General features: G+C 35.1%; 2 protein-coding genes across 5 annotated transcripts in view; one reads left to right on the top strand and one right to left on the bottom strand.

Annotated features, from left to right (window-relative positions):
* The first annotated feature begins 2069 nt into the window (after positions 1 to 2069).
* On the top strand, positions 2070 to 19587 carry LOC129240131 (uncharacterized). The gene is made up of 5 exons (XM_054875670.1): positions 2070 to 2993; positions 6443 to 6722; positions 13317 to 13429; positions 13495 to 13572; positions 19183 to 19587. Exons 1-5 carry the CDS (start codon positions 2149 to 2151, stop codon positions 19241 to 19243), a joined length of 1377 nt encoding a protein of 458 aa, XP_054731645.1. The 5' UTR covers positions 2070 to 2148; the 3' UTR covers positions 19244 to 19587.
* Positions 19588 to 19671: 84 nt separating this feature from the next.
* Positions 19672 to 25723, bottom strand: part of LOC129240130 (H(+)/Cl(-) exchange transporter 5) — a 33709-nt gene continuing 27657 nt past the window's right edge. For all 4 annotated transcript variants that reach the window (XM_054875665.1, XM_054875669.1, XM_054875667.1 and 1 more), the window contains 4 exons: positions 22727 to 22827; positions 22498 to 22661; positions 22213 to 22426; positions 19672 to 20765 (listed from right to left, as the gene is read on the bottom strand). In XM_054875665.1, coding sequence (XP_054731640.1) covers positions 20675 to 20765; positions 22213 to 22426; positions 22498 to 22661; positions 22727 to 22827 — 570 coding nt within the window. In that variant the 3' untranslated portion in view covers positions 19672 to 20674. The remainder of the gene's footprint in view (positions 20766 to 22212; positions 22427 to 22497; positions 22662 to 22726; positions 22828 to 25723) is intronic.

The following is a 25723-nucleotide window of genomic DNA, read 5'->3' as shown; positions in this document are numbered from 1 at the left end:
TAATTTAGGTGTTGAAGCTTTAAAGCTGTTAAGGGGACAGATACCTGTAAAATTTCGAAAAAATATATATATTTTTGTTCATAAAAGGTTATTATAATCCTTTGAGAATATGTCAAAAAATTTTTAGAACGTAAATTGAAGTATTTCTTATATTATAGATCGTCAACCGTGACGACTCCATTCTTTGCGTTCGATTAAAATTTCGTTGTATTAAAATTTTAGACGCGTTTTTCTCAAAACTATATTTTTCGAATTGGCGTACACGATAACTCGAAAAGTTATTGACCAATATCCCTGAAATTATGCACACATCGTTTTTATGATATTATTTTCTATGTGAATTTACAAGTTTTCGAAAATTTTTTCGAAGCAAAAATAAGAAAATTTGCCCCAAATTCTTTATTCCGCGAATTTTTTTTTCATTTTTTTGGTTTTTTGTATTCAGGTCACTGACGCGGATGCTACAATGCCCGCCGATTGAGAAGCCCTGCTGCGACCTTTCTGGAAGAATTGAATGTACATCCGCCATTTTAAACGATTTAAAAAAAAAAATATATATACATATTATTTCAATGTATAAATAAACTATATGACAATTTTGAAAAAATTATATTGACTTCTTCATTTTAAATAATTTTAATGAAAATCAGGGAAAATATGGCCGTTTACAGGTATCTGTCCCCTTAAGGGGTTATACGAGTATACAGTTAGAATTTTCAAAAAATCAATTTTTTTTTTTTCTTAATGTACATATATTTCAGAATACCAACAGAAAATTTAATACCGTTCCGGTGAATATTTTCGAAGTTACACGCAAATTTGAAAAGGCGGTTCAGAGTGCTTGAAAGTACAAGGCCGGAGCGGCAGTGCAGTGCTTTTCAAACTTTAACCCTTTCAATACTGACGGGACACATACGTCCCAATGCACGTGCTAGGTCAGTAAGTGGAAAAACGAAAATTATAGAACTACTGAGTGTTCATTACGGGTGGGACAATGTTTTCCCAGGACATTTTCTCAATTCCTAGAAATATTTTCTTTATTTATACAAGAGGACTTACTATTTAGATCACTAATAATAACTTTTCATGGATAAATATTTTTTCCCCTTAAAAAAATCCGTATTGAAAGGGTTAAACGCGTTTTTTTCAAAATGGTGTTTTCAAAGTCGGCGACCAACATTACTCGAAAACGGCTAATCCGATTAGTCTTAACTTTTAATAAGGAGCTTCTGAAATATATTTTTTAGAAATTAATCGAAGATTTTTTCTAACCGATAAATATTTTTTCCTATAAACAATTTAAGGTCGAAATTTTGGTCAAAAATCATTTTTGTTTTTTTTTTTTGAAAGACCTCCATTTTGTCAACAAAATTTATTTTGCTTATTCCTTCGATTAACTACTAGATTTAACATTACTTTAACGAATTCTGTTTGGTTTTTTAATTTCAGAGAATTCAGTTCAGAGATATAGGGATCACAGCAAAACTTCTTTTTTGAGAGGAGCTCCCGGAGATCAGCTGTAGTTCCCAAGCTAATTGATTCTACGCTGCCGGAACGCCCCGGACCCCGGCCAAGGACTGTCACTCCAGCAGCATTCTCCGTCCATGTATAGGGAATGTTTATGCTGCTACAACAACATCAGCTGTAGCTCCTTTCCAAATAAATATTTTTACTAATACGAAGTCTTAAAATACAGTTAAAAGATAAAAAAATATGTGTACAAATTTTTAGATCAATAAATTTAAAAGTTTTCTCAGAAAAAATTCTGGAAAATTCGCTTTTTCGCCACAGATAGGAGGAGGAGCTTGGACAAACACCTAACAGGAGTATACGCGCCAATTATTTATACTTATTTTTTTTTTTTTTTGTTTTTTTTTTTTTTAATTCACTTCAAATTGTTTTAAGGTTTATATTAATAATATATTTGAGATTGTGTCATTAATAATTTAAAATTGGATAGTTTTAAAAAATCGTTTACCTAGAAATGCATTTTCTTTTATAGCTTTTCCTTGTTTTATAATTTCTTTCCCTTTAGTCACTTCCATTCTTCTGCACATAACATTTTGTTTCCATAGAAACAGTTAACATTTTTAGACTTGCACATCGACGTGCCTACGTATTTTTTACTAATATTGAAAACGAATTTAAATGGAAGATTTATCAGATTACTCTTCGGAAATCATTGAATTTTTGCCAACTCAGCAATTGGAAAAACAAAGAAAAGTGATCGAAGCATGTGTAAGCACTGACCCAGAGCCATCAAGTCAGAATAAATCCGTGGAGACTTCACGTCATGCGGAAACCGGCACACAAACCGAACTCTTCACCACCCAGGAGTGTCATATTGACGAGAGAAAACTTGCCGATTGGCTACGAAAGATATGCCCTGCTGTTGAAGAGCAGCTCCTCAAAGGACCAACTCCGCTAAATGTTACTTACGATAGCCCCAGCTCCTGGGCCGACCAATTTAAAATACAAACATATCAAAAGATCAGCCTGAGTGGATTGGAAAACTCACAGGGTATCGCTGCATGGTTATCGGTACATACCAACAATTCACCCATGTTGGTAGTAAGCACCCAGGCGCCACACGACGACTGGTGCGACCATCTGCAACAAACGCTCCAGCTATTCGTACCAAAACGTATGCAGACCGGAAATTTAGTTATCTATACTCAAGTGAAAAGTGTGCTGCTAAAAGCCTGTCTAAGCAGCCTCAGTACGAATAGCTATAACAAGAGTATATTTGCTGGTTCCACCATGGATGGCAACATACTTCTATGGCTATGCCGATCGGGTAGTCGGGCTGGTGGTGGCAACATGAGCGTCAGCACCGCAGGCACACATGAACTTGAAGAACTTTGCTGTGCAATATCACCTCAGGGTTGTGCTGTGGAGTTGGACTGGTTAAGTGAAAATCGATTGCTCAGTTTTCATGCAAATGGTGCGATAATCTGTTGGGCGGTGGGCGAAGAATTGCTTTTGGAAAATGAGTAAGAATGTTTTATTACTAAAACAAAGTGTTTGAACAACGAGTAAAAAAAACTGCCGGGATAAAAAATTAATAGGCATAAACTACTCATTTGAGGCTTTTCTATGCTATGTAAATAGTGACTAGTAGTAAATAAATGACTACCATTCCGAGAAACGGAGAGCATAGGTTCGAATCTCCGTGAAATACCAAAATTAAGAAAAAGTTTTAGAAGTGAAACTTCTTAGGCGTCGATGGACGAGCGAGAATGGAGAGTAAAATTTCAAGGCCATGCAACGTTTTGGGTATTTTCGTTCCGCGAGAGAGAAAAAATATATAACGTAGAGGAAAACGAGAGAGAGAGAGAGAGCTATACCTAACATATATTTAGTGATGAACGAGTATAACTTATATAAATATGTATATAACTATGTATGTATGTGTGTATAAGTGAATACCTACTGAGTGTACAAGGGAGTGAGAAAGAAGCACATCCTTCAGCTTAGGGAGATTATTTGGATAGTACTCGTAATCTGTATGTTAGTGTTATTGAGAATATGCAAATTTGTATTTAATTATGTATGTATGTATGTATGTATGCATGTACTTGCGGGGAAATTGGGGACTTCAATTGAGTGGTACGATTTCGAAAACTTCCAATAGATAGTTTCTAGTTATTTGATATGTGTTTATGGATGTGTGCAAATACATTGCGATTCGGAATTCACAGAGAGAACGTAGGTTCCAATCTCGGTGAAACACCAAAATTAAGAAAAACATTTTTCTAATAGCGGTCGCCCTTCGGCAGACAATGGCAAACCTCTGAGTATATTTCTGCCATGAAAAAGCTCCTCATAAAAATATCTGCCGTTCGGAGTCGGCTTGAAACTGTAGGCCCTTCCATTTGTGGAACAACATCAAGACGCACCCCACAAATAGGAGGAGGAGTTCGGTCAAACACCCAAAAAAGGTGTGTAAAAAAGGTGTTTGATGACTACTTTATTACTACATACATATTATATATATGATACTTACACACCTACACGTAAGTTATACTTTAAAGCTAGAGTACAAAAAACAATTGTTCATTGTCATAATTTAAGCTTCAATACACTCAGCTGTTGTTTTTTTTTTTTGTAAATTTTGTCTATTTGTATTCTCTGCAAATGTTGTGAATTTATTTAGATACAAGAATGATAGAAAGAAGATTGCGCCCATCAGAGCGTACGTGACGTCACGTTTGCTGAGTTGTGCAGTATTGCCAACCATTTGCTCTTCGCAATAAATTTAGTGCTTTTTTATACCCAAAATGCAAAAATTTTTAAGTTTCGTGTTTGTTTCTTTTTTTTAATTTAAAACTACCGAAACTGTAAGTTAAAAAAAACTGTATTATTAAAGAAAGAATGTTATAAAAGGTCACTCTGAGAAGATTTTAGTGCTAATGAAAATTTTTTTACTCTTATAAAATTTGATAATTTGAAAGTGCAAATTTAATTTTGGGCTCCATTTAAGGTTATGCAAAAATATTAAATGTCCCTCTCTCAACTCTTCTTAAGATTGAAAACCTTTTTACACATTTTAAAAAGCCTTTGAATTTATTGAATGCGAATTAAAACCATAGAGGTGTAATCGTTTCTTCCGGTCATCAATCCTTAGTGAGACATAGGACATTAAGAGTTATATTCATTATAAAAATAAGCAACAAAATACCAGAAAATACTAAAGAAACCATACTGACATTTTTACAAAAAGAGTACCTTATCTAGTTACATAACTTCAAATATAGCAAAAAAGTCGTTCCCTTCACAAAAGAGTCTCGCTTAACAAAAAAACCTCATAAATTAAATTGTACATGAGCATAACACATTTATTAAAAACAAAACGCACATTTTAAAGACAATTTGTCACGCATACAAAGTTCTTTAAGAGATTCAATAAAAATTTGTTGGGTTATTTTCTTTGAATGGGCATTTTAGTGCGTTTTTATATTCAAAGGTAGGCAATACTGCAGTAGCGAGAGAGAGATTTGACTGCCGAAAGCAGAAGAACACCAACAACACCTGCAATCAGCTAAATAAAACTGAGTGAATTATTTAAATAATTATTAAAAAATGTAAATTTTACAAAATTATAAACATGACATTTTAATTAGAACAGCTAGAAAAATGTCATGAAGAAAGAACTAAAACTCCGAGACTAAATAACAAAAAAAAAGCTAAATCAAGTTACGAAAATGGTAGTCTGGCCATACTCGAGCTAAAATCACGTAACTAGTTGTCAAATTCGCTGAGCGCAAAGTAACGGGACCACGATAGGCGCCATCTCATTATTCTTTCCATCATGATTTAGATATATATTCTTTCTCTCTTTCTCTCTCTCTCTCACTCTCTCTCTCTCTCTCTCTAATTCTCTCTCGAGTCTCCCCCTCTTTCTTTGTCTGCCTTGAAAGTTTCACTTCTGTTATGTGTACTACGCTACACGCACTTTTTTCTAATAGCGGCTGCCCAACGGCAGGCAATCGCAAACCTTCGAGTGTCGACTTCGAGGAGGAGCTCGACCAAACACCAAAAAAAGGGTGTAAGCGTCAATTATATATGTATATATTTGTAGATAGTAACATTGCATGACATTTTTCATGAATATATTTTTTTTTGGCACAATATTAATCAACCTGTTTTGTTTTTTGAATAACTTTTTAACAAAATTAAAAAAAAATACTTTGAGTGATGAATATCTTTATTTTTAACTTTACGCGCTCCCTTGTTTGAGTGTTTGTATACTGCAGCTGTCTAGTTCACAAGTGTCAAATATGATTGACGTGCGTCGCGATTTGCAAAAATTTTAAATCTTTCGATGGGGTTATTAATTTTGCACCATCTTTCACCTGAAAAATACGCCTTTTTTACATATATCGCTCTACACCAGTTGAATTTCAGAAAAGATGAGCGAGAAGAGCTAGGAAAAGTCATTTAGATTTTAAACTGGTCAATTAGATTTGAGAATAGTCAACTGATTTTAGAAAGGGTCAATTGAATTTTAGAATAGTCTATACACACTTTCAAAATACACTCATAAAGATGATCGATTACTTACACATATTGTATTTTTAAAATCGAATAAGAAGTATTTATAGCGTCATCACACAGCAATATTTGGTATTAATCAGAAAACAATTTATGTATAGCGTAGAAATCAATAAAAAATCCAATTGACCAATATAAAGGTCTAACTGGAAATGGTCCAACATTTCCGAATATCATTGCTTCTGAATTTGCTGCCTTGTGTTACCCAGTGTGTATTACCTAAGCGTAGATTGAACGGATATCGTATGAGTCAGTTATGTAAAAATTGATTTTGTTTACTCAAAATTGTTCAGCAGTCATTTAAGTTTTCTTGAGTATCTAACCCGTTGTTATTTTCAGTTCAATAATATACGTCTTTTAATGTGTTTCTATTTCTATACTCAAATAGTTTCCTACTGAAACCCCAAGTCAACACCACCAATGAAATCACAGCAGCCGTTTGCTTGAGTTCGAATACTTTCGCGGTTGGGCTCAAAGATGGATCCATATTTTTGTGCACGATAACCAGCTTTAGTGCAATGCGAAAACAAATGGAAATTATAGCATTGAAAAAGCATTTATTCATGATCTCAACATTGCTAAAAACTTTTATGAATGGCCGCCAGACAATAATAAGTTGTGATCTAAGTGGACAAGTTTATTGCCACAGCATAACAAATACGGAAGAGGTGAGTAAGAGAAAAGGCCATTTTAATCTCCCAATTACACTTTCGAACATATTTTATCGAGATATTGTGTTTGGAATATTTTATAAAGTTTGTTTTCGACGTTTACCTCGTTAAAGTATTCAAATCCTTTTCAGAAGAACAATATCTACAGATGATGCATAAATGCACTGTGTAATTCAGAAATTATTTGACTTCTATTCAAAAATGTTCCGTTTTGTACATATTAGGAGCTCGGAGCACAAGTTATGCGTCTCCGTTTCATTTTTTAATGAGTATTCATTAAATAAAGGTCTGTAAAATTCACATCAAAGTAGAAAATGTAAGAACTCTAAAATGACGTTAGCTCAACAACTGAGTCTGGCAAATTCACTGGGAACCGAGTAGCCGTATAGCGATATGAGCAACGTACTGTATCCCTCAACTGTAGTTAAACTATGTACTTTCATTCATTTCTCTGATTTCAAATTAATTTTGCAAATACTGGTCTAGTTTTTGAGGTAATCCATGAAGTGAGCTAACTTTCAATTTCTTGGAACTAATGCATGTTTCGAAAAAACTAGAAATAGAAAAAATACAAAATCTGTGACCTGGTCTACGAAAAGGTACCTTACGTGCGAGAACAAGTTTTCGAGAAAACAGCAGTTAAAGTTTAAACTTCTAAAAAGCCTTGTAACTTTTTTAAATATTAATATTTTTCAATCCGGTTTGGCTTATTTTCTTCAGCATAGATCACAGTATCAATAAAATCACTGAAGCTGTGAAAAACATTTTTTTATATATAAATATATAAGAAAAAGTTAATGCAAATCGCAGAAATCGTTTTAAAAAATAAGTTAGCTTTTGTACCGACATCCATGCCAAAAAAAACTTATAAGACCCGGTGACAAAAATTTTTTGAAAACAGACTTCAGTATCGTATTCATTACAACTCAGACTGTCCAGGAATGGTTCAGTTTTTAATTTGCACAAATTATTGTCTTCCTTATTCTAATTTGTATCATGACAAAAAAATCAGTCTTTTTCGTATTTGTAATTTTCTTTTTTTTACTTTTAACAAACTTTTAAACAAATTATGACTTTCTGGTTTTCACCATTTTAAAGAGCCTTTCACACACTAGTCGAATCAACAAAAAAGTGAAAAATGATTTTTTGACACGTAAGGTACCTTTTCATAGACCAGGTCACATCTAATAAATACGACGATTAGAGTGTTGGACAAGCGTTGCCAGTTTGGATTATCATGCCCTGTCTCGATTTTCTTACGTTTGCCTTTGATTTGTTATTATTCCATACTCTTTTAGGAGCTTAAGGATTCAACAAAAGTTTTCCAAACATTTCTATTTCTAGACATAAATCTCAGTTCATTAAACGATTTTCCAGTTTCATTGCGGATAGTCCTTTGCCAAGTCACCAATGGTCTGCCTCTACTTCTCGTTCCTTGCGGATTCCAAGTCAAGGCGGCATGCGGTATTTCCTCACAAGGCTTTCGCAGAGTATGGCCTATCCGTCCATATTTCCTTTTCTTTATTTCACTGTTGATGCTATTTTGGTGTGTAATCCTCCAGAGCTCCTCGTTTGTTATAACTCTTGGCCATCATATCTTAAGTATATTACGCAGACATCTGTTTATAAACGCTTGCAGCTTTGCGATCGTTGTCGAAGTTACCAACCAAGTTTCGGTCTTAACGCAAGCGTTAAAAATTTTAACCTTTGTGCGAGTTGTGATGTTGGAGCACCATATCTATACTATAAAGGTGAATGTCACCCAATGAAGGTTATAGGCATGTTTTTATGATGGAACTCCCTTCCCACAGCCCCCAGGCCGCGCCACCACTCTCATTCGTCACTAATAATCGAATATTTGCTTAAATTTAATCTAAAAAAAATTCAGTTTTTCCTATTTCCCCCCAATATATAGCACACTCTAGACTTCATAATCCGCATAAGCTGTTCAACTATGACCCAAATGCAAAATTCAAAAAAATTATAAATAACTGTCACACGTAAGTACTAAGAGATAGAAAACATAGGAGATAGGAGAATCTTAAAACCCACACAACTCTATTAATTTTAATTCAATTACAGTCAAATATAGCTCATTTGACGCAAAATTAAATTTACTATAACAGTAGGGTACTAAAAAAAATCCTCAATATCAGATAATATCGTAAAAATTATGTCAAAGTTGAAAAAATAGAGAAAAAATAAAAAAATTCCAAATACTTCCGTCTACAGTCTCGTCAGTTGTCATTTCAGAAAAATTGTCAACACACTGTCAAAAAGGCTTGTTTTTGTTCTTTCGAACTAAAAAAGCAAATTCGAAATCGGATGGAAATTGGCGAAGTTAGGAGTTATTCTTCACATCAACCTACTGAAAAACGGTTTTATGGCCATAAAATGAGATTTTGGGGGTGTATTGGAAATTTCTCCTATACCATTTTTTTTAGTTTTTCTATAGCCACAAGTTGTGCTGGGTCTCCATAAAAGTATATTTAATTTTTTTTTTTTTTTGTCACACAGTGAAATTAATAAAAATAATTTTGCTTGATATTTTTCTGATTGGTTGTTTTGATTTTATTCAACGAGGCATAGCAACGGATGCCGAGTATTGTAATATTATGGTTATTAATAAAAAATTATTTTCTATGAAATGATTGTTTGTAATTCTTTTATATAATAAATAAATAAATTCTTTTATATACATATTCTAAATCCCTCAAAGCTACTCCTACGCGAGCGGAGCCGCGGGTTAAAGCTAGTATGTATATATTTCGAAGCCTAGCGTATGCGTTACGCGCCTTATTTATTCGGTTATAAATGTCACTTTTTGCACCACTGACTATGGAGATCATACTTCCCAAATAGGAAAAACTGTCAACGTCTGCAATGGTTTCATCACCAATTGTAAACAACGCAGCGTTGTTAGCTTTGATACGCATCTATTTCGTATTTTTAATATTAATTTTGAGTCCTGCTTTTGCGGACTCCTGATGAAGCAAATTTAATTTCATCTGCATATGTTGATGCGAATGCGACAGTAAAACAGAGTTATCTTCATATTCCAGACCTTCGAGACTGGTGTTCATGCTCCAGGTAATTCTACGGTTTACAGAGTCGAAGTTTGAAAAATCCAGTCCAGGGGACAAGACAACCCCTTGTCATACTCCAGTAGTGGAGCTGAAAGCTTAACTGAGCTTCGCACCATTGTAGCTATTTCTAATTAGATTTATGATTCGCCTCGGTATACCCAACCTATTTAAGGCTTCCCATGTGTATTCTCTTTCGACAGAGTCAAATGCCTTTTCGTAATCAACGAATGTCATATATAGGGTGGTACGAGTATTATATTCAATATATTGTTCAATTATCACTCGCATGGTGTTGATGTTTTCAATGTAGGAACGGTTTTGCCGGAATCGAGCTTGTTGCCTACGCAGCTTACTATTTATTGGCTCAACAATGCGCTCTAAAATGATTTATTAAATATTTGCCTTTGATTACTCCCATAAATTGCATTCGTAATTCGTTACTTCAGCTCTCATCTTTTCAGTTTCAAGAAAGATTAAGTATAAAGAACCGAATATACGCTATAACCCTATACTTATCACAACACCCAACCAAAGTCAGTAACCTCAGTAAACCAGGAGTATGAAGTTGGTTGGTGCTGAGCATGTGCATTTCTTCTGGCCGTACCAGACCGAGATGTCTACTCTAACTACTCGCTATGGCAACGTATTCGAAAAGCAAGAGTAGTGGTGGATATACCTGGCCTAAGCAGATGGCTACGCAATCTGCAGAGACCTGTGAGAAGACGGCGCAAAATTAATCATACATTTGTTTTTGAATAACTTTTTTACTAAATAAGAGAAATTATTTTAAGTAATGGAAATCTTTATTTTGACCTTTACCCATCTCGTGCACAATTGTGAAATATGACTGCACACAACGCCATTGGCAAAAATTATAAATCTTCCGATGGGGTGAATAGTATAACTGGGCTATTGGGATATAAAATATATAAATATGTATATGTATATAATATTATATATGTATACTATAAAGGTGAATGTCTGTACGTTGTCCGCGCATCACTACGAAACGACAACACCAAATGACGTAAAAATTTTTATACATTCATATTTTCACCCAATGAAGGTTATAGGCATATTTTTATGATGGAACTCCCTTCCCACAGCCCCTAGGCCGCGCCCCCACTCTCATTCGTCACTAATAATCGAATATTTGCTTAAATTTAATTTTAAAAATCTTAGTTTTTCCTAGTTCCCACTATTTATAGCACACTCTAGACTTCATAATCCGCATAAGCTGTTCAACTATGACCCAAATGCAAAGTTCAAAAACGGTTTAAGATAGAAAATTAATAAAAATAATTTTGCTTGATATTTTTCTGATTGGTTGTTTTGATTTTATTCAATGAGGCATAGCAACGGATGCCGGGTATTGTAATATAATGGTTATTAATAAAAAAATTATTTTCTATGAAATTATTGTTTGTAATTCTTTTATATATTATATATCGTAAATCCCTCAAAACTACTCCTACGCGAGCGGGACCGCGGGTTAAAGCTAGTATTATATATACATATATACAGCGCACGCTCGATAACGTGAACTAATTCAAACCAAGGCAGTTCACGTTAAGGGGGAAGTCTACTGTGAATTTTTCACAAAATCGATTTTTTTTTTATTAGCTTAAAAAATACTTTGAACCCTCTTAAATAAGGTACAATATGTGTTACAGCTGGCTAAATTTTTCTTCGTTGAAATTTCGACCTTTTCCCGAAGCGCTCCAAAGCGCGTACCTGCGGCACATGAAACTTTAAACGCATTTTTCTCGAAACTAAGTTTTTGTATACGGTGTACACGATATCTCGAGTTCTGATAAATGAATCAGCTTAAAAATTTAATTATATATTCTCTGTAATAGTGTCTCTCGTCTGACATAGGATTTTTTTGATATCGTTATTTGTTAAATTGTTATAAACAATAGTAACATCAATTTTAGGCAAAAAAAAAGAAAAAAATTTCAAGAATTTTTTTTCAACGCCAAAATTTTTTATCGACATAATCCTACGTCAGACGAGAGTCAATACTATGTATATGATAACAATATTTTGTTTTTTTGTTTTAGATCACCGAAACGTAAGATTTCATGTACACCGTTTAGGCACCTAAGAAAAGCGGACCTGCGCTTGCAGAAGTGCCACAGCGGCCATTTTGAATATTTTGACTTAAAATTTTTTTTTCAAAAACTTAAATATATAATAAAGATAAGAGTTTAAATAGATTTTATGTACGAGTAATATTTTGTTAGAAATAAAATCCGGAAAATAAGCCTGTTTTTCCCCTTGTCACAGTAGACTTCCCCCTTAACAAAAGTGTTTGGAATGCCCAAAAAGACTAGATAAATATATTTTTTCACATTTAAATTCACATTTTGTTCTTGTTTTCGTTACATATTAATTGAAAATTATGTCATACGATGGGTTTATTTTAAAAAATCAGTCATCTTTTTTTTACCTTCTGTTTTTCTAAAACTTGAAGCCTTAACCGTCTTAGCACACTCATATAATTTTGATCGACGTCTTCATGACCAGCCCATATTAACGCCTTGTTGAAAATTTCAACTGCTTCAGGCGGCTTAATTTTCTCCAGTTGCTCTGATATGCTGTCATCATCGGATTCGTCCTCTTGTTAATGACCGTCATCTGCATTGCCCTCCTCGATATCTTCGTTCCATTCATGAATGGCTGGTAACGTGAATTCAATCTGAAATGTTTAATAAAAAAAAGTTTTTTCAATAACCCACGTACATATCTTTGAGCATATCTGCGAACACGAACGAACCTCAGGATTTAAACTACTAAGGAGATCGACGGTGTTGCTCATCAAGGTGCGAAGTTCAGCTTCCCATTTTTCTTTTAAAACCGCCAACAGAACATTATCTTCGGGATCATCATTGTTTACCGCAAAATCTAAAACACTGTTCCAGCACTTAGCTAATGTTGCTTCACCAACACGAAACCAAGCCGCATCCAAAAGATTTATAGCTGTTTTTAAGTTAATTTTTTTCAACGACTCGGGCAAATCAGACTTTGTCGCTGCTATTGAAGCTAGAAGGCTGCTTTTGTAATGCAACTTAGTGATTTTTATTGCATTCTGATCCATTGGTTGAATTTACCCCTGGGACTCTCTTTTCCAAACTTGACGCGTACGTTTTTCTCTGACCTTTTCACCAGAAAACATATGACGAAACACTCTTTGCAAAACCAAAACCGCGACTGAAATACTTTACTCCTTACATGCAATTACGAATAAAATGCCTATTTTATAATTAGGGGACTCCCCAATTTCAGAATTACTTGAGATCAATGTAAACTACATTCAAATAATTGTAACATTTATTGTTCATGTTATAGAGCATTTTGGGTTTGTTCACGTTTTAGAGTAGTCAATGCACAAAAATGTCTGTTCACGTTCTGGGGTGTTCACGCTTTAGAGTGTTCACGTTATCGAGCGTGCGCTGATATTATATATACATTATTTTAATGAAAAGTCGGTACACATTTGTAGGACGCCCAGGATGTCATACAAATACCCTTACCGTTCAAAAACGCTATCGCCTGCTCTAAAGATGGAAATGTTATCTATTGCCCTGGAACTGATGGCTGTTTGGAGTGTTATAAGTATTTTTTGTTTTTGTATCAAACTATATATGCCATGTTATATACAATACGAATTGTCATTTCAGCATACGCGATGGTGCTCACACTATTATACAAGGTGACTTGAGAGGCAAAGGAAATTTCATCGCATCCAGCGATAACGGGTAATTATTTGATGAATGTACATATTTGTGATATTAAATATAATCTTATTGGGAGGTAAACTTAATTATTAGTGATTTTTTTTTTTTATTATTTATTATATCCTTAATACTATCTGATAACCGGCGTAATTTGCTACATAATTGAAAGGGCTTACACTTTATATATTTTTAAACGAAACAATTTCATTAAGATGAGAAGTGTCCATTTGTCATTTATAGCCTCAGGGGTGCAAATACGAATAATTTATTTATATCGGAACATGCCACTCGAGGTCAGCATGCAAATACAGGGTTGGCCATATTAAACTGACCCATGTGATTATTAAAAAAATATGGAAAAAGAAACATTTTTTTGTGTTTCATTGTGAAAAACATTTAATTTAGTTCAAGGAGATTCGTTTACATCACTTTTTGAATATGATATCGCGCAAGTGGTCGGCCTTAGCTCGTATAGCGTAATGTGCCCGTTTTTCGGCGTTTTCCATAGTTTTGGCCAGCGTCTCGGCCGATATGGCGGCTATTTCCCGTCGAATATTGGCCTTAAGTGCGCCTAGTGTCTTTGGCTTGTTGACGTAAACCTTAGATTTCAAATTACAGTAAAAAGTTATAGGGTTACTCAATGGGTCAGTTTAATATGGCCAACCCTGTAAACGGCACGTCCTTAGTGACCCAAAAAGTAGTGAAATAATTAGGTATTCAACTTGACTGCAGGCTTACTTTCTGGGACCAGATACGGCATGCGGCTCCCAAAGCAGCAAAGGTCACGGGTATGGTAAGTAGATTAATGGCAAACATCGGTGGGCCAACACAGAGCAAAAGAAAGCTTATTATGGCGGCCACAAGCTCAATTCTCCTGTACGGCAGCGAAGTATGGGGAATTGCGCTAAACTGCAAAGCGAAGCGCAAAGCACTAGAGGTTGTGCCACGAACAGCTGCACTTAGAGTTGCCTCAGCCTACCGCACTGTGGCGCAGCAATTTTCGTGATCAGCGGGCAGATACCCGTCGACCTCATGGTCCGGGAACGAATGGATGCGTGGGACTCCAAGAAGAAGCACGTAATCACTAGCTTCTCAGAACGGAGATGCCATACCATGCTGCGGTGGACGGCGAAACTTATTCCATCAATTGACAAATGGGTCCAAAGGAACTTCGGGGAAGTGAACTACTTCTTAACTCAGTTCCTCTCGGGCCACGGATACTTCCGGAGATACCTATACCGCATGGGCAAGGTAACCGATTCCAAGTGCATATACTGCGAAGCGCTCAGCAATGACGCTGAACACACATTTTTTAGTTGTAATAGATGGCTCGCGGAAAGAAATGCTTTGAGGGAGCAGATTGGCGACATCGCACCGAGCAACATAATCAGTAAAATGCTCGAACGCGAAGACAGTTGGAACACGGTAAAGAAATACATCGAAAACGTACTACGGAAAAAAAGATCGATCTCGACACAGTGCAACAAAGTGAAGCCGCACACATAGAGACACAAGAAAACGAGGCTATAGCATGAAAGCTGGCTACAAATCTGGTGGACCCAGACGTGGGTGAATAGAATTAGTCCTTTATGGATGCCGTTCTGGGCCCTCCCGAAGTAATATAGAAAGCAGTTCCGGGACGGCTGTCTCCCCAGAAGGAGAGGAGGGATCGTTTTAGTGGTCACACCACACGACGCAGTAGACGACGGTCGCTGTAAATGCGAAGGCATTTTGAACCCTACCTCACCCACCAAAAAACAAAAAAAAACAAAAACACAAACATATACAACTGACGCTTGCCCGCTTTATTTGGAGTTTGGCCGAGCTTCTCCTCCAATTTATGGTGTGTGTCTTCATGTTTTCCCACAAACGTCTTCCCTACAGTTTTAACCCGACTCCGAACAGCCGTTGGCTTTTTATGAGGAGCCTTTGCTTGGCAGAGATACGCTCGAAGGTTTGCCATTGTTTGCCGAGGGGCGATCGCTACTAAAAAAACGTTTTCTATCATCGGAACAGTACATAAATATAAATTGAAGTCAGAAAGACTCTTCTAAGGGACAGTTTACCAGCGCTAGTTTACCGATGCTTTTTAGTTAAACTATATTTAAACGCTCAATTTTGCAGTTCATCATAATTAGCAGTGAAAACCTGGTCCTAAGCCATTGAATACTCATGAGAAGAAATACACTTTTCCATACATTCGTATAAAATGTTTACACATCGATATTATTTAGTCTCATCTTTCAACTCCCTTCTTAGGTGCCTTATTTTCCCCAACAAAAAAATAAATACTTTTATAGGGTTCCTGAAAAACTCCAATATTTAAGAAAATGTTAAAAATTAGAAAAAAAAATATTCATCCCGTTTTTTCTTACCTTAGAAATTTTTATTTACATAAGACTGCACTATAATGTTTTTAAATTGTTTAAACAATTTATTTGTATTTAATAACTTTTTTATCTAAAGGGGAGTGCATGAATTCATGGGCTAGTCTACATTTCTGTTGTATTTTATTAAAAATATAAACTATAAAATATATACTACAAACTGAAAAAATAAGAAGATGCTAAGACACAACTTTTATTGTAAATTGTTCAGAGTTGATGAAATTTTAAGATATAGAAAAACAATGTTTTGCATATTTTATCTAGTATTTAAATAATTGGTGATTTTCAAAGCATCGGCAGCTCGACTAAATAATAAGTGTACAAACAAAAACAAAAAACAAAAAATAGGTATTATATAATATTTTATTATTATCCATGATGTTCTCGAAAATTTAAGCAATTTCTTAGAATTGCTTGTTTGTTGTTATTGTAGCAGTTTGCCAGTATCGGTTTGCCCATTAATTAACGTCGTTGAAATCATCTGCGTACCATTTCGACGGTCTCAGACCAAAGGGTCAGATGTGAGATAGTGTTTTTACGGGAAAACTAGCAAGTACAGCACTCCGACGCAATTAAATCCATTGTACTGCACTCGAATCCCTTTTTAATTTTCCTTAAATCTACTCGACCTCGACCGAGCCAAGGAGGTTGCTTCTTAACACATCACTGCCATAGACCTCAAGCCTGATTCGAGCGAAGGCTGGGAAGACGCACAGAAAGTGGTCCGCCGTCTCATCCTCCTCTCCTCATGCTAGGCAGAGTGCAGAGATGCCTACCTTTTCCATGTGCTTTGTCCATAGGAAGTGGCCCGTCATCAGTCCAACCAGCCGCCTACAGTTCCCTCTGCATAGTGACAGGAGGAACTGCGACAGAAAAGGTGGTTAGTATCGCACGAGATTTCTTCACATACATATTGGCCAAACTAATGGCTCTGGTTCCTTGTCTACGGTAAGTGGTGGTTGGTCTCGGTTACGGTATTCGTTGAGCGACACTCAAAGAATATCGTGAATTGTCACCGAGTGGTTCTGGCGTACATATTGGTGAACGTGTTTTTTAGCACAAAGAGATTGCTTTTGATCAAAGGATGATAGATTTACAAGGATTGATGTTGTTGTTGTTGTTGTAGCAGCATAAACATTATATAAACCATACATATACGGGAAATGTTGCTGAAGTGACAATCCTTGGCCGGATGTAGCACCGACTGTCGTGGGAACGTACTATGCTCTTTAACTATGGTGAAAAAGGCAATTGTGAAGGGAACTTCGGCTGCCACGTCGGTTGAGATATTCGGTAGTTGAAATTTGCACGATAATTTCACACATATTCACACACTCGTCCAATCAGTCGTTGCTCAGATAGCTACGAAGCAACATGACGGAAAGTTGTGTTGATTTGATTTCATATATCACTAACACAACCTTATTACCTGTCGGAATCTGCACATACCCTACAAGACAGCTGACTATCATATTAGCACTCATATTACCATCATCACTATCATCATCCAACTACACATTTTTGTTCTAGCCGTGGGAAAGTTCTGATAGTTTCCCCTTGTCGGTGTGATATTCTATCTCTCTTTTACCAATAGCAATTTCTTATAACTGAAAAATATATCTGCCCTGCTCTAAAGGCATACTAAACTCCTCATTGTTGTCATCACAAACTCATCAGCACAAATGGCATAAACTCCTCATTGTTGTCATCACAAACTCATCAGCACAAATAATGAAATAAAATAAGAATATATAAAACCATAAATAAAAGTACATATAACTGTACCGTCATTTTCTTGCCATTGACTTATTTCCACTTCTGAACATATTTCGTCTGAAAAAAAGAAAATTTTTATTATTTCTATATTATTATTTCATTATTATTATTATTTTTATATTATTATATTTATTATTTTTACTTTTTATGAAAATATTATTTTATCGCACTTTTCACTATTTTGAAGAAAATATCACAATTTGTTCAGGGCAGCCACAAAACTGCAACTTCACACTTTGTTCTTGTTTTTGTTCTAGCAGCATAAGCATTCTCCATACATATACGGAGAATACTGCTGAAGTGACAGTCCATGGCCGGATATAAATCCGGTAACGTAGAACGTTAAAAATTCTTATTTTACCAAAATGCTTATGAAACCACGATAAAATAACATTTGGTTAGAATTTAAATATGCATACCTGATTTACACTCGATTTATTCACAATCCACTTTTCACTGTAATATTTTAAATAATACTCGTATCACAAAAAACACAACCGCCTTCCACGAGGAAAATTTTTACAATTATGAATAACTAGATGCGCTTTTTGTTTGAAAGCGCGCCTAGAAATTCCTTTCAATACTTCTTAGTATTGCCAATTCCTGGGAACAACTAATAGTAGGAATGGCGTGCTGCCAGAAATAGAGCACAAAAAATAATTTACGAAAACAGTTCGTTTTTACGTTAAAGGAAAAATTTCGCGATTTAAATGTAATACATATAATTAATTGTTTTAAAATATTATATAATATGTTTTTTGGGTTATAATATAATTTTTATGAGACCACTGTCAAATTCAATCACACTTTCCTGAATACATTTTGAATACATGTAATTCTATTGAAAACTGAGAGTTGGTTTTTGTATGTAAATATGTATGTTTTTTTAATTTTTTGCTTATTTATGTATTTTATACTGAGTGTGCTTATTTTTTTATACTTATATGTATCTACATCAATGAAAATAAGGAAACTGTAAATTCCCAGTTTTTGTTTTAAAAATACCCAATCAATATTTCGCCCGTTGTGGCATTACTGACGAATAGTATAAAAAGGAGCATTTCAACAGCGCTTTCACGAGAAAAAGAGTTTCACATTTAGTTATCTCTTTTGCTCATTCGACAATTTTCAATTTGTCAATGCGCATGTATTAGAGACTAATAAAATATTTGTCAATGTGTTGGAATTTTTGGCGAAAGTACTCAGCACTGTCTTGTAGGGTAATTTCACACATATTTACACCATAGAAAAACAAACACATATTCACTCGTCCAATCAATCGTTGTGCAGTCGGCAACGAAGTGTCATTGGATGATTCTTTGCGAGTTTCACCTACACAATCTCAGTTCTTTTGTAAACACACCTCAAGTGACGGCAGGCCATCAGTTGATTCCGTCATTCACATTTGATATTATTGTTATATCCGTCAAATGGATGGAGATAAACTGATGTTTTTTTTTCTTTTCAGAAACTGGATTATTACTGGCCCCTATCAAAATGATTTTCAATTGTTTTACGTGGAGATCTGAAAAAGCGAATGATTTTCAAAAATATATATGAAAATAATATATTTTGTGTTCGAAATAAGAGCACAAGAACTCTATGGAACTCTATAAGAACTATGCTTTAATCGAAGATAAACGTGAATACATTCATACTATGCGTGAAAAAACAATGAAAACAAACAAAATAATTTATATTAAATGAAATTTATTTTATATGACTTTACTATATACATATGTGTTTAATTATATGCTCTGTTTATCAAACTTATGCACAAATATTTTTATTTTTATTTTTATTTTTTTTTTTTTTTGTTTTTTGATACCTTATTGCATAAATTTCCAAGACTCCACAATACAAAATTAAAGATGCTCAAAATAAAACATTTACATATTTGGATGTCTATAACCTGTTAGTTATAAAATAGATACAAACACGCACACTCTTGTATGTGTTTTTCCATTGAATATTTTTATCAAAAATTTATTTAGTTTTGTTTACAGATCACAGACACAAAATAGTTAATAAATGTGCTTCATTACTATTATACATACATAAACATTTGCTCCACATATTTTGTTACGTTACTTGTAGCATAATTATGCCAAAATTATTGCTGAATATAAACAAGACATGCCTGCGATCCAATACAACACGGGGAAGACTATACAGAAACAAAATAGAGACACGAAAAGCATTCGTACATATGTATATATACATAGAAGTATATGTGTGTATAGTTGTTGCGATATTTGACCTCGACCTTTGTACATTGCATTATGCGGTTTTGCATTTTTCTTTTCAAAAAATCACACACAATCGAGATATGAAAGGAAACATAAAATAATGCAAATATTTATGCTCTTTCAACTATGCTTCACGTAATTTCGTTTTCGTAAATATATAATGTAGATTACACAGTTAGGTGCATTTGTTATAATTTTATCCTAAATGACCCTATTTTTTCCTATTTTATAAATAAAATCGTTGATAGAAATATAGTGTTGCTCTCTTTGTAAAGTAACGGATGCAAGGAAAATATTAAAACTTGTTGAGAATATATTGCAAGTTTCGACAATTCACATAAAACATATCAAAAATATATAGAAACTTGTATATGGAATAAGTTGGGTTACATTTACACATCTAATTGAATATTCCCAGCTGTAGAAATAAAAACAAATTTGGCACCGCCCAAATAAAGTGATGCTAATAAAATAAATAATAGATAAATACAATACATCGGGAATACATACATACATAATGTGTGCTAAAGATAATAGAGCGAATTTTCCAGCCACACATCATCTACATGTGCATATTTAAGTTAGACTAACAATAATGATATCGTAAATAATTCAGCTACATTATTCTGGTACAGCAAACAATCTGCCTCGGTGATAAACTGCCGACTGGCTAGGATGGCAGACGCTCGGTTCTTTAACGCGCATCACCAATTAGTTGAACAAGACAGTGTTTGGATCTTCATTGTCCATTTGCTTAACGTGACGTAAAACATCCTTCTTGGTTATAACACCGAGCAACCGGCTGGAAAATTTAAAATAAAAAAATATTTAGGTATATATTTTACAGGGTCATTGATGAAATATCTACAATCATCAATTGGCAACTACAATATTAAAAATATTTCTGTTTATAAATTTCTTGTAATAAATATATAATATTATAAAGAGGAAAACTTTGTTTGTTTGTTTGTTTGGTTGTAATGAATAGGCTCAAAAACTACTGGACCGATTTTAAAAATTCTTTCAGCATTCGAAAGCTACATCATCCACGAGTAACATGGATTATATTTTATTTTGGAAATAGGGCTCGAGATATAGGTCAAAACGTGGACCCGGGTAACCTTCGGATGTGTATGTACAATATGGGTATCAAATGAAAGCTGTTGATGAATGCTTTAGTTCAGAGTATTTTTCATGCCGCTCCGTGACTAGGGTCTCGAGATAGAGACCAAAACGTGGACCCTAGAATGTGTTTGTACAATATGGATATCAAATTGAAGCTGTTGGTGAATGCTTTACTACAGAGTATTTTTCATGCCGCTCCGTGACTGGGGTCTCGAGATATAGGTCAAAACGTGGACCCGGGTAACCTTTGGTTGTGTATGTACAATATGGGTATCAAATGAAAGCTGTTGATAAGTGCTTTAATACGGGGTAATTTTCATACCTATTGATGACTAGGGTCTCGAAATATATGCCAAAACGTGGACACGCCGTGTCTTTGCACCGAATTAAACCAAACTTACGCACATTGTTAAGTAAGTATTGAAAATGGGTTTCGTAAAGTTTGGTTGTAATTCGGAGCACTGGCAACGGGTACAGCGTTCTTTTGAACCAGCCATAATGTCGCTTACTTTTTTAACGCTTGGGGCGGAACTGAACGGTCAAATTGACAGTGTGAGTTACAATGTGTCAATATTTCTTTCTGATTTGGATGCCATAAGGAAAAAACGTAAGTGCAACATGTAAAAATTGTTTGTGAATTTTTTTGGAGTGGATTTTGGAACAGTGAATAATTTCTTACGAAATTTGAGAATTTAATGTGAAATCCGAATGAAATTATGTGTTCGTGGAAAAAAAAATTTTTTTCGTTTTTTTTTTTTGGATAAATATAAATGGATAATGGTTAAAAAAGCTCCAATGCTTAATAAAACATATAAATTGAAACGAAAAATTCATGGATGATCAGGAAAAAAAACGATTGTTTATTCATATGCGTTGATTTGAAATTTAAAAACAATCTTCTTTTTTTCTGATTTTCAATTTATATTTTATATTTACTCAAAAACAAATAGAAAAACAAAAAAATACTGTTTATGCCAAAGCGCTTGAATAAAGAATAAAGAAATAAATAATATGAAAACCATGTATTTTCTGTTCTAAACCATATCTATTCTATTTTAGTGTGCCCAGCGAAGGGGGCCGGGTTTGCTAGTAATAAATATGTAAGGAGAACATGGTTTATTTACCCATTGTGTGTAACCAGTGTTTGCCGTAAGCCCAACTTTCGGAACATATCCACCACAGTTTCCATGGGTGTCTGATCTGTCACCGTTATCGGTGCCATATCAAGTATTTTCTTTAATTTAAGCGGTGGTGGTCCCAAATTTTGCGTTGGCGCTGCAGATGTGAATAATACTATTGATGCGCCAGTGATACCTTCGATTAGACGTTTCGCATTTCCTAAATTCAAGCAAATATCAGTAATTATTACATTTTTTACAGCTGTTTAATAGTTAATAATGTTTAGCCACCTATTGCTAAGTTGAGATCCCTGCGCAGCACGAACCCCACTAAATATTGGCTTTCTTTGGACACTACAACTGGATACCCATTATGCTCCGTTTCCTTTAGTAATGTCTCAATATCATCCACAGTCATTGAATCTTGAGTAATAACATTGAGTGTTTCATTCCTCCTAATGAAAGTTAACAAAATGTATTTAACATTTTTTCAACACAAACAACAATTGAATTAACTTACTTTGGTTGCATTACGTCAGCTGCCAGAGTTGTATGGGCAAACTCTTCTTTGCTATCGAGGAACGGATAACCGTTCAGAGCGATGTGCGCATCATATATACCCTAGGTGAAAAAGAACAATTTACATCAAAATTTTAGCAAAAAATTAAATATTCATGTTTATTAATTGTCAGGTTTCTACATCTTTTTATATTAGCTGTATTGTTTTACACTTAGCAAAAACACACAAAATAACCAAATTGAGTCGATATAACCGATAGATAAAGGCGCTTAACTATAGGCGACCTGATTAATAGTTGGCCTCCTCTTTTCGCCAAGCGTTAGAAAGTAGCGAATAGATGAACCAACTGGTGTAAATGGACATATCTTTGCAACGCTGGAATAGAGCTAAGATAGTGAGTTGTACCACTCGCTAGCGGCGAATCCTACTCGATAACTTTGTTGTTGCTTTCACATGCAAATTTTTCGTCAAGTGAGCCTAACAGAGAGAAAGCGAGCAGAGAAAAAGCGAATAGAAGAGGCCTAGTATCGCAAAATAAAAACAGAAGCCATTTACTGTAAATGGGCCCTGGGCAGTGTTGCCACTCACTTTGTAACGAAAAATGTAGAAATCTGTCTGAAATATAGCCAATTTTTTAAGCTTGAAATTATAAAAGGTAACCATAAAGGATGATGGTTCCATATGTAGAAGTTCACGCAAGTGGGGAAAGTTACTGATCGCTATTCACTTGGGAGTGGCCAGGACAATTCTTCTACATATGTTTCAAGCAGCTCACAGCTCCTCTGAGTAGCTCCCGAACACCCGTTCGAGAGCGAACCAACGTAAGAAGGCGAAGCATCCTAGGATAGCTGGTTGTGCGCTGGGTTTGGGACCCGCCACATAAAAATCCCCCCCAATGAAAACACAAAGCCTCGGATGAGAACTTCCTGTACTGATGACGACCCCTGGAAACGAATAAGGCTAACGATTTGAGGGCATGCACCTGGAATGTCCGATCTCTTAATGGGTAAAGTGCCTCTGCCCGGCTGGTTGATGTCCTCGTGGGAGTAAAGGCTGACATAACTGCCATTCAAGATATGGGCTAATGTTATTGGAAAATGTCAGGCTGCAGAAACCATATTAAACTGCGATGGACCACAACAGCAAAGGTAAGAATTCCAGAAAGTAGGAAGAAAACCTCCCGACTTCATAAAGACTAAAACTAAGATATCGTCGGAGAAATACGGCTACATATTCAACGGTGATTGTGGAAAGTTTGAAAAAATAGACACAGGACATGCAAAGCCAATTCGTTCTACGTCTAGTTCCACCAGGAAAGTCCGAAGAAGCAAATCAAATAATCGAAGATATGCACCAAAGTGGAGTAATTAAGCCATCAATAAGGCGGTGGAGCTCACCGGTAGGCTGCCCAGGAAGAAAGAAAGGAAGCTTCCGATTTTGTATCGATTACAGAAAGCTGAATGAATACACGAAAAAGGAAAGCTACCCGTTACCGCTGATAGATAATACTATCGACACTTTATAAGGTCCGGAATGGTTTTCCACACATGATTTAAAAAGTGGTTACTGGTAGGTAGAAGGGAAACTGCTACAGGAGGAGATGGTTTGAGCAGTTTTCTGTGATGCCATTATGCCGGATTATGCAACGCGCCAGCAACTTTTGGGCGCCTGGTGGAGCCTGTGTTAAGAGGACTCCACTGGAAAACGTGTTTGATCTATCTAGGTGGCATTATCAGATGGGTAAAAGTTTCAGCGACCATCTGAAAAACTTGGAAGAAGTCCTTCAGCGCATTGCTTCCGCGGTATTACAATGGAATCCAAAGAAGTGTGCCTTGTTTAGAATAGAAGTCACGTATTTTAGGCATAACAACAAGAGGAAGCGTTCCAGCAGCTGATAGAGCTTCTTTGTACTGCGCCTATGTTAGCGTACCCGGTCGCGGGAGAAAAGTTCATTGTGGATACAGAACCCGGACACCCTGTACATATACAGTTGGGGCTTACACGCTCTGTTGGGTATTTGATATTTTATTTGGCATTAAAAAATATATTTACCATAGATTCTTCAGAATTACTCTTAAAAAAATACTAAATCGTTTAAGGGGCATGTTATTGTAGTAAAACATTTCAAAAATACCGTGTTAAAATTTTAAGTCAATCCGAGCAAAACTTTTTAAGTTATAGAGCATAAAGCCGAGCCGCCTCAAACATCTGCCGAGACGCAGCAGTTGCGCGCGTAGTCCGTTACAAACTTTAAACGCGGTTTTCTCGAACCTTTTTTTTTAAAGTGCGTAGTCATTGGCATTTGAAAACTACTCAACCGATCCTTTTGAAATTTTGCACACATATTTTACATATAAAAAACCTCCCCCCAACGTTTTCTTTTCGCCATTTTTTTTATATTAAGGTGGTTTTACACCTACAAAATGGCGGCATTTTTTCGTCAAAAATCACTTTTTACTTCAAACGACTACCAAATGGCTGAAAATGAAAATAAATCGTCAAAATAAACGTTGGGAGGAAGTTTAACTCATACTTTAACTAAATTATTCGATTTTTTTGATTTCAGATGATTCTACGCTGAGATATGCTGACTACTGCAAAATGTATTTTTGAAAAGACGTCTACGTAAATGTGCTCTTATTCGCTCATTTTGCAATATTTTTACATGAAAATTTTATCAAATATTCTTGAAATGTTACTTTATAATATGCAACAACTTTTAATAAACTGACTTGAACCGTTTCGCTACAATAAATTCATGAAAAAAGTGTTTTTTTTAGCGTTTATCCCTTACCCCTACTAAAAAATTATCTCAAAATCAAGCCTTACAAGATCCAAAAGGAGCATGATCTCACACCAAAGCAGCAACAAGTCAGACTTAACCAGTTAACTGTGATTGACGAGTATACTCGTCATGCGTATAAATTAGTGACCATTGGCTATTTAAATTACAATTTTTGAGAAAAACAACACATATTCTCAAATTTCAAGATGTTT

Source organism: Anastrepha obliqua, chromosome 3 (genome assembly GCF_027943255.1).
Source record: "Anastrepha obliqua isolate idAnaObli1 chromosome 3, idAnaObli1_1.0, whole genome shotgun sequence".
NCBI lineage: Eukaryota > Metazoa > Arthropoda > Insecta > Diptera > Tephritidae > Anastrepha > Anastrepha obliqua.
Note: the sequence above shows the minus strand (reverse complement) of the source record. Positions and strands in the feature narration are given on the sequence as shown.

Coding starts and splice junctions, on each gene's coding strand:
- LOC129240131 (XM_054875670.1), top strand. CDS start 2,149: ATGGAAGATTTATCAGATTACTCTTCGGAAATCATTGAATTTTTGCCA. Junction 2,994..6,442: donor GAATTGCTTTTGGAAAATGA/GTAAGAATGTTT, acceptor ATACTCAAATAG/TTTCCTACTGAAACCCCAAG. Junction 13,430..13,494: donor GGCTGTTTGGAGTGTTATAA/GTATTTTTTGTT, acceptor TTGTCATTTCAG/CATACGCGATGGTGCTCACA.